Source organism: Podarcis gaigeae (assembly GCF_964106915.1).
Source record: "Podarcis gaigeae genome assembly, chromosome: 3".
NCBI classification, from domain to species: Eukaryota; Metazoa; Chordata; class Lepidosauria; order Squamata; family Lacertidae; genus Podarcis; species Podarcis gaigeae.
The window spans coordinates 55119063-55128056 of NC_139680.1; the positions used below are offsets into that span (position 1 = coordinate 55119063).

The following is an 8994-nucleotide window of genomic DNA, read 5'->3' on the forward strand; positions in this document are numbered from 1 at the left end:
GCAGCCTGCTAGATTTGTACAGATGGCTCAGTATTTTTTTTCATTCCAAAGTATCTTACAAATAACCGCTTGCCCACAGACCTGGGGCAAGCAATAATTCTTTCCACATGAGTAGCTTAGTAAAAACACCCTGTGAATGACAGACAAGCATTTAACTAAGTTGGAAATTGTTTCTTAAAGACATCTGCAGTATTGTAACATCTCAATTTCTAAAATCAACTGACTTGAACATTATATGTATGAGTACCCGCAATGTTCTAACAACACACAATCAAAAACATTGCTTACTGCCAGTCATCAGCTGCAAAACTGCAGCAGCAAGTTTCCCCACATGGATCAGCAGTCACTATTCAGTTCCTTCAATGATGACACAAAAATAAACTTTCAAAAAAATTACTTGTGAAAATTTTCATCTGTTTCCTCCAGATGTAGAAGAATCTCTTCTGCACACTCTACTGATGGCGCTCCTGTGATTTTTTCTTTGACACTTTGCAGTAACTGTCTGAGCATAGACTGCAAAAGAGCTTCATCTTCACTAGAAAAATGAGACATCTAAAGAAATAAGCATAAACATCGCATTTCTGTAATACACAGTAATACACAACTCACTCTAAGCTTTTACAGATTTAGACTGAAAGGAAATGAAGCCTAATAAGTTCTTAGTAGAAATATGAGATAAAGAAATCTAATTCTAAATTTAAATGATTATTATCTGCTGTTGCTGTATTACCTGCATTCCCCAGGCCCAAATTCCTGGTTTTTTTCTTTCCTTTACTGCCTTTCTCTCAGGCAGCAGTGACACAGGTAAAAGGAATGCTATTTTATCATCTTTATTAGCATGAATGGGCCAACAGATATGGCTTTGGGCTGACAATGGATGATCAAGGTCATAAAAAGAAAGTGTTAGGTTTTCTTGGCATCCTTAAACAATTCCTCCATTCTTAGAAATGTGAAATCCATCAAAGTTTGGGGGAGCAAGAACAAGAGGCACTAGGAAATTGATTTTGGGCAGAGGTAGAGACACCTTAATAACTTGTGAGGAACTGAGGGTTGTATCCAACTAAATCTTACTCAAAGAAAACCCATCAAAATGAAGTCAGCTAAGTTAGTCATGCCCATACAAGGGGCCACTCTGAGTTTTATTAACATTACTGAAGACAACTCAGTTAATACTTGAAACTTTCATGGCAAAGGACTTCAGTGAGACTAAATGAATGCTTTATGTATTTTACCACATCAAAAACAATGGCCATACATATGGAATCATGACTACACCCAAACAAAAGTCAATTCAGAGAAATAAGTGCCTAGGGAGCAGTCTATAAGAAGAGCTACCAGGATGTGCAGGGTTAGGATCTAGCAGATCTCTGGCTGAGAGTTGCCAGCAGGGCTGGACTACACTGATTTAACTCCTTCCATCCTTGGCTTAGCGGGATACACCAGCTTATCTCCTCCGCCCCTGCCATGTTCGTGGAACATCTCACCTGATGGCATTGGCTCAGCTAGGATGGGGGAGATATGCAAAAGGGTGGTGTAACCGTTTTCAAAGTTTGTTTTCTCTCTGCCAGGCTTGGGCCAGCTCAGCCAGAAGTAGCCCCATTAGGCTCTGGTGTATGGTAGTTTAACTTGGCACCACTTTATACTAGCTTCTTGTGTATAGAATTGCTCCCCTAATGTCACATTCCTCTGCACCTTGAACTCAGGAATAAATCCTCCTAAACTCCGTAAAGATACTTCCAAAGTAAACATATACAGAATTATCAGGGCTGGATTTAGGCTTGATGAGGTCCTAAGCTACTGAAGGTAATGGGGTTCTTTATATGTCCCGCTGTCCTTTGTCAACAACAAATTGTCACTTTTTTGTGTGTTGAATATATGCTATATGGTAATTTATGGACCTAATAGGTATCTAAAGCCATTTGCACATAACAAAATATGCAACCAGTCCATTACGAATGTAGGCACCCTATATAAATGAGCAAACCAGTGATATTTTAGGGAACAGGATAGCAAAGGATAGCAAGCCATTACTTACATCTTAGCACCAAACACTGTTACTGAACGTAGGTTTTATTTTATTTGTTTTTTAATCTTATGTTTTGGAACTGTACATCCACGGGTTTTTTCCTTTAATTTTTTTTGGGCCCCCGGGAGAGTGGGGTCCTAAGCTATAGCTTGTTTAGCTTATATGTAAATCCAGCACTGAGAATTATGCAATTAAGAAGTTTACTGTGTACTTAAGATTCCACCAATTTCAATGGGTTTTAGCTGTGAATTGAAAACCATCAACTACCTGCTCTTACATATTCTATGTTTGGGTGAGGAAACCAAGAGTTGGAAGGTTTCGTAAAGGGGCAGAAAGGCAGGAAGAAAGGTGCATTGCGAGATGGCAATACAACATGGGTATCTTTAAACCTGATTTTTCGAGACAGCAGAGTGGACAGCTGACATGGGAGAGAGTTTCAACAGATGAGTTTCAACAGCTTTTCACAGCAACTTGGTCCGCAGCAGTTTATCAGGCAATCGTTCCCTTCCACGGCATTGAAAGCGTCACCTGCAGCGCAAGCTCCTGCTTTGCACAAATGGCACCGAAATGAGTCGCGGGGCGGCGGACAGAGCATAGCCGTGGGCGGTGGGACAAGAGCGAGGAGACCAGCGTGGAAACAGCCCGGTAGGTGTGTCCGCCCGCGCCCCGGCTACCTGCACAGCCCGAACCTGCGCTGTCAATCCCGGGGGAGCTCAACTGCCCAAGAAGCGCGCCTCGCGGCAGGATGGCAGCCTAAGGCTGCGCGGGATGGGGAGGCGCAGCGAGAGCGCTTACCTTGGGCGAGAGGAGGGCGCTCTCTGCCCTCGGCCGCCGAGGGGCCTAGAAAAGGAACTGGGGCGCTCTCCCGGGAAGGAGCCTCCGGAGCGACGCCCTCCACTCCGGGAGAAAGAGCGAGGGTGGGATTTGCCTTCCAGCTGCTACACAAACCCTCAACTTCTACCCCGGGCGCGGCCCTTAGCAACCGCCCGCCGCAACCTCGCTCGCCGCACGGACGTCCCTAGCAACGGCGCCGGGGAGAGATGCGCCGCGCGGAGGTTGCCGGGAAAGGGGCGGGGCGAGCAAGTGAGAATCCCAAGCGCGCGCTTGATTATTCCAATAGGGGGCTCCCCGCCCACAAGGCGGTGTGCAAAGTTTGAGATCCCGTTTGCATTGGAATCAACGTGGCACAGATCGTATTGCATAGCTGCTCCATATTATATGTGTATTGACTTGTTGGCTGCATGTTTCCACCGCCCGTTGACAAGCTTTCCGGACAGCGTACAGTAAATGTTGTTTGTTGAGGCTGAGATCCTATGCTCGCTAGTCCAAGAGTAAGCTACCCCTGCCCGTATGGGCCAGTCGTGTCCGACTCTGGGGTTGCGTGCTCATCTCGCTTCAGAGGCCGGGAGCCAGCGCTGTCCGAAGACACTTCGGGATCACGTGGCCAGCGTGACGAAGCTGCTCTGGCGAGCCAGCACCAGCGCAGCGCACGGAAACGCCGTTACCTTCCCGCTATGAAGCGGTACCTATTTATCTACTTGCACTTTGATGTGCTTTCGAACTGCTAAATGGGCAGGAGCTGGGACCGACGGGAGCTCACCCCGCCGCGGGATTCGAACCGCCGACCAGCAAGTCCTAGGCACTGAGGTTTTACCCACAGCGCCACCCGCGTCCCTAGTCCAAGAGTAAGCCCCATTAAATTTAGTGCATGCGGTCTGGCTGAAAAAGATAGGCTAGGTTAGGGAGGGAAACCCAGATTGCATGCCCCCGAACGATTGTTTCAAACCACAGTCTACCTCCATGTTCCCTAACTTTTCCAGCCCCCCCTCCCGTTGCATAAAGTCACCCCAAGGGACCCCTGCCCTATACAAAGCATTATTTAGAACAGTGGTTTGCACATCCCGCTGAGGAAGAGGATGACAATCAAATTCAAAACAGTAACAATTCACGCCGGGCTCCCTAGGGCTGCGCAGAGCTGCGCAAAGCCCGGGACTGCAGGCAGCTCTGCGCAGCCCTCGGGAGACTGGTGCGAAGTCTTCCTCGCTCTCCAGGTTTCAGCGAAAGCCTGAATTCGCCCCATAGGACGCACACACATTTCCCCTTCATTTTTGGAGGGGAAAAAGTATGTCTTATAGGGCGAAAATAACGGTACTATCTACTGCAGGGGTAGCTAATGTACCCTCCTGATGTTTTTTAACTATAATTTCCACCCCTCTTTGCTGGCCATGCTGAATGAGCCTGATGGAAGTTGTACCCCAACAACATTCGGAGTGTGCCATGTTGGCTACCCTTGATCTATGCTGTCTCAAGCCACTGCAGTTTTGACCCTAGATTCCAAAATCTTTCTTTTGAACCCTGCCAGTCCTTCCCTTTATTTGCTGTGCTGTTTCTGTGAAAACATTGTCTCTGTCAATACTGGAATGGTGGGAGTACAGAGGACCCTCTTTTATGTGATCTGCTCTGTCTTTAGTTCCAGTTTTCCGGCAAGAAGACAGTAGCAACAAATTCATTTAGCCAGATGGATCCCCTGCCTTCCCTTTGCAAACAGGGAAGGGATCAAGTAGCTTATCCACATCAAGAAAGTAGCTATCTACCAACACAACTAAAAAAAGTGTGAATTTTACCACCACTTGAAAATGCCTGCTGTCAAAAGTTTTTTGATTACTTTTATTTTTAAGTAATCAAAACTTTTTGCAATGAAGACATTTCAGCTGGGTTTTTAAAAACCCTTCAAAGGCACATTTGCAATGCAGTGCAATGATCTTGAAATGTTAAACACACACGCCATAGTTAATCCTGAAGGAGATTCTTTCCTCCTTATAAGTGATCGCTAGAAATGTGTCAGAGTAATGCTGCATCATACATATTAATAGATGGAACACTTTTCAGCAGCTGGCTGTTCTAAATAATATAGAGATGCATTACAATTAATACACATCATAGAGAATCATGATGTAGAGCATGTATTATACATAGCTAAGTGTTGTGCAAAGGCTATATCACTTTTAAGAATATTTATAAAGATGTTCTAGTTATTTTGTACCCCAAATAAGCTTAAGGTATTTTCAGTGCTTATCATTGTGGCTGCAACATAGTGGTAATACTGGTATATCCTATTCAAGTGGACTCTTCTGTATGTCAAATCTTTCTGAACATAAAGGTGTATATGAAGCTGAGTTCAGCTATGTCTCCATCTAGTCCAATATTATCTACTTTGGTGGACAATAGCTTTCTAGGGCCTCCAGTTCTCTCCCATTACCTGCTACTTAGTCCTTTAAAAAAAGGATATGTCAGGTTGAACCTTGGACCTTCTACATACAAAGGATGTGCTGTACCTTTTATCTGATTGGCGGTGGGGGGAGCACATCTCAAGAATTTGAAGTGCTTTAGCTTTGTGGAGGCCTCAGCAATTCACTTTTTGACGACTGAGGTTCAATTTTTTATACCCTCTTTAATGCAGAGTGTACCGACAGATGTGAGCGTGACTGAGTATTGTGTCTTTATGGTGATTGCTCAGTTTGTCATCCAAACAGAGGCAGAAAAAAATGATGCCATCACTGAAGAGGTAAAACTTTGCCTGGTTTAAGTGGACTATCGTTTTAGCCAGGGGTCAGCAAACTTTTTCAGCCGGGGGCCGGTCCACTGTCCCTCAGACTTTGTGGGGGGGCAGACTATATTTTTTTGGGGGGGGGGGATAAATAACAAATTTCTATGCCCCACAAATAACTCAGAGATGCATTTTAAATAAAAGGACACATTCTACTCATGTAAAAACACGCTGATTCCAGGACCATCTGTGGGCTGGATTTAGAACGCAATGGGGCTGAATCTGGCCCCTGGGCCTTAGTTTGCCTACCCATGGTTTTAGTTATATTGGGAGTTTCCTGGACCTCTTTATTCCACATCTCTAACTTTTAATGAGATGCTGTGTGTGCCTCTTTCATTTTGCAAGTTTCCTACTAAATCATTGAATAATTATATTGCTGCTGTATTTCATTCATTAGTCTTCCATTTATGTACCTTATGGTGTTGTTGGGTATTAGATTGCATATAACTCAGATATTTGATTGCATATAACTCAGTATAATACCAAGTCACTGATTTTCATCAACTTAACAGATGTCTACATTGTATGTCAAAAGAGCTATAAACAAAAGGTGGCAAATTGTTGTTTTTCTTTAACATTTACTAAAGGAAGAGCAGAACACAACAAATACTCTCATTACAAAGAAATATATTAACCAAAGATCTAGAGACAATACCATTCTTGAACACCATATACCATATAGTGTTTTTTTCAAATTTGAATTTTAAACAGATGGCTTCATTTTATAACACACCATTTGTCACCATATTCTATATAAAGAGAAATAGCATGATTAAGTTTCATAGAATGGTAGAGTTGGGAGGGACTCTGATTATCTGTAGTCCAAACCCCTGCAATGCAGGAATATGCAGCTGTCCCATATGGGTATTGAACCTGCAAGAATCCAACATTGTTGCATAGTGTTATCTTCCATACCACTTTTCCAGGAGGCACTACTGAGCTGAATTTGAAAATACCCAAGAATATGTGTGGACACCATGCGAGGTTTAATTTGCAAGGTTTTGGTTGTGCGACTAAGGGAAGCAAACACTAAAATGTAACGAGCGTTGACTAGCCTGCTTTTGATCATTATTGTTCCCTGTTTGGCCAAGGTAATAGATTGTTTTCTCAGTGCTGCCTTACCCAAATCTTTCTTGCAAACAATAAAAAGAGGAGATATGTTCTGATTCATGGTTGTTATGTGCTGGTGTGGTTGCCCGAGAGCAAACAGGCAAGACTCCAACCTGTCTTTTCCAGGCTTTATTATCTGTACAAAACTATTTACAATGCAGAGCGTCGCAAGTCCGTGTCTGCTCAGCCGCTAGCAGAATCTGGGAGTGGGCGGTCCTTAAACTTTCCCCAGCATAACAGTCTTTTGACCCCCATCCTTCTCCTCCCCTCTCTGTGCGCAAACCTACTGCGCAGAGAGGGCGTTGGCAAAAGGGGACTTGCCTCCCCTCCGCTTTCCTCAGGCTCGGTGTTGAGGCTCTCCCTAGCATCTTCTGATCTCTGCATCTCTTCCCCACTGGAGGCGGGACTTCCCTCCTCGCCAGAGGAAGAACTGCTTCGCAAGATCTCGGGAGGCTCCCTGTAACACAACTGCTCTTCCACCTCTCGCCTCTGAGCTGATGGCAGTTCCCTGACAATGGTTATTTACAAAATCAGGTTATTTACAAATCTGTGTTAATTTGTGCAATTTAAAATCTATAAAGTTACAAAACACAGTTGCATACATCTCCTTTCCTAGTTTTTGGTTTTTGTTTTAATGGCACACAAGCAAAACCTCAACCACTGCGATGACAAACATTACCATAATAAAAAAAATCTTTCCAGTAGCACCTTAGAGACGAACTAAGTTTGTTATTGGTATGATCTTTCATGTGCATGCACACACGAAAGCTCATACCAATAACGAACTTAGTTGGTCTCTAAAGTGCTACTGGAAGGAATTTTTTTGGGTGTGTTTCGACTATGGCAGACCAACACGGCTACCTACCTGTAACTAAAACAGTACCATGTTAGCAAAGCCTCAGAACTGGCCTTTTCACATGGAATATTTTTCCAGGATGCAACTCAGTCAGAGGACTTTCAAGGTACAATGTTAGTAAGACCTGTGACGCATAATGAAACCTTGACCGTTTATTCTTAAATCTCACTTTTTGGATGATTTAGCGTGCTCAGCTATGTTTATGCACTCAAAACTATTGATCTCTGTTTCTTCATAATTGTTGTCAGGTTCAATATGCCCAGATTGCAAGACAGAGATAGCAAGACAATATGCCCAGATAGTCAGCTCAGAGATGAAATTTCCAATTGCCAGGCTTATCCCTTTCATGCTGTCGTGGCTCAATCCTATGCATCCTTCCATGAGAGTACATCCCACTAAGCAAAGTGGGTCTTGCTTCTAAATAAAGTAAACATTCATATGATTGCACTCTATTAAAACCAACTGCCTTGCACTAAATCTGACCACCACAATTCTATACGCATTTTTAAAAGGCCATTTTCATTAGAAGGCAATTAAACTTCCATCTATTTTAGAGTGTAAGTGACTACTCTCCAATTCAGGTGATAGTTTGAGGAGAGTTAATGACGCTTCTTTCTCAAATAAGTTTCAGCACATCTGCTTATTCAATTGTATTTGCAATTAGACTGTTGCCAAATGTATTCCTAAAAGCTGAAATTTAATATGCTATTTCATTGAGAAACAGCAATGGTATTAGAGCTATGGAAATAATATGCTACTGAGTACTTGCTAAAGCAAGAACAACTTTTTTTGTTGTTCTTGTATGTAGGGTTGCCAACCACAAGAAATTGATTGCCAATTCTCTTTCCATGCCTAGGTAATATACCACTTAGGCACACCATTTTTTTCTAGCCCTCCAGGTTACAGATAAAAAAATCCTGTTAAGGGTGCAGTGAATTAAAGTTGTTAGATCTGAAATAGTCTGGTGAACACTAATCTTGCTTCCTCTCCCTACTATCAAACAGGAATTTTACTTATATCAAGTTAGAGTCCATTGTGTCTACAACACAGATAGCCAGTATTGTGCCTTCCAGATGTTGGAGCACAACTCCCATAATCCCTGACCTGAAGCTGCTTGGGACTGATGAAATTTGGGTTCCAACAACATCTGGAGGGGACCACATTGGCTACCCCTGGCCTACACTTGAGTAGCAGCAGCTAACCAGGGTGTCAAGAGTTTTGCTCTTGGTACTTTTAACTGGAATTGCCTGGGATTGAACCTGCAACCTTCTGCATGACAAACCATGTGCTCTTCCACTAAGCTACAGTCCCTCTCCAAAGTTTACTAGCATTTCTTACTCTTCAGTTTAGATCCAATTAGTTTTCGTTGTCATACATGACTATACAAGCTAATTT

General features: G+C 43.3%; 1 protein-coding gene across 5 annotated transcripts in view; it reads right to left on the reverse strand.

Moving 5' to 3' along the window:
* Positions 1-3084, reverse strand: part of TBC1D32 (TBC1 domain family member 32) — a 65996-nt gene extending 62912 nt beyond the window's left edge. For 4 of the 5 annotated variants that reach the window (XR_014562238.1, XR_014562239.1, XM_083731055.1 and 1 more), the window contains exons 1-2: positions 2822-3084; positions 398-552 (exon numbers count right to left, since the gene is read on the reverse strand). Coding sequence is in view for 2 of the 5 variants with exons in the window: in XM_083731055.1 (XP_083587181.1) it covers positions 398-552 (155 nt within the window). In the remaining 3 variants the exon portion in view is untranslated. Of the gene's footprint in view, positions 1-397; positions 553-2821 lie in introns of those variants that run through there. The other variant, XM_083731056.1, reaches the window with a different exon arrangement.
* Between the last annotated feature and the right edge of the window lie 5910 nt (positions 3085-8994).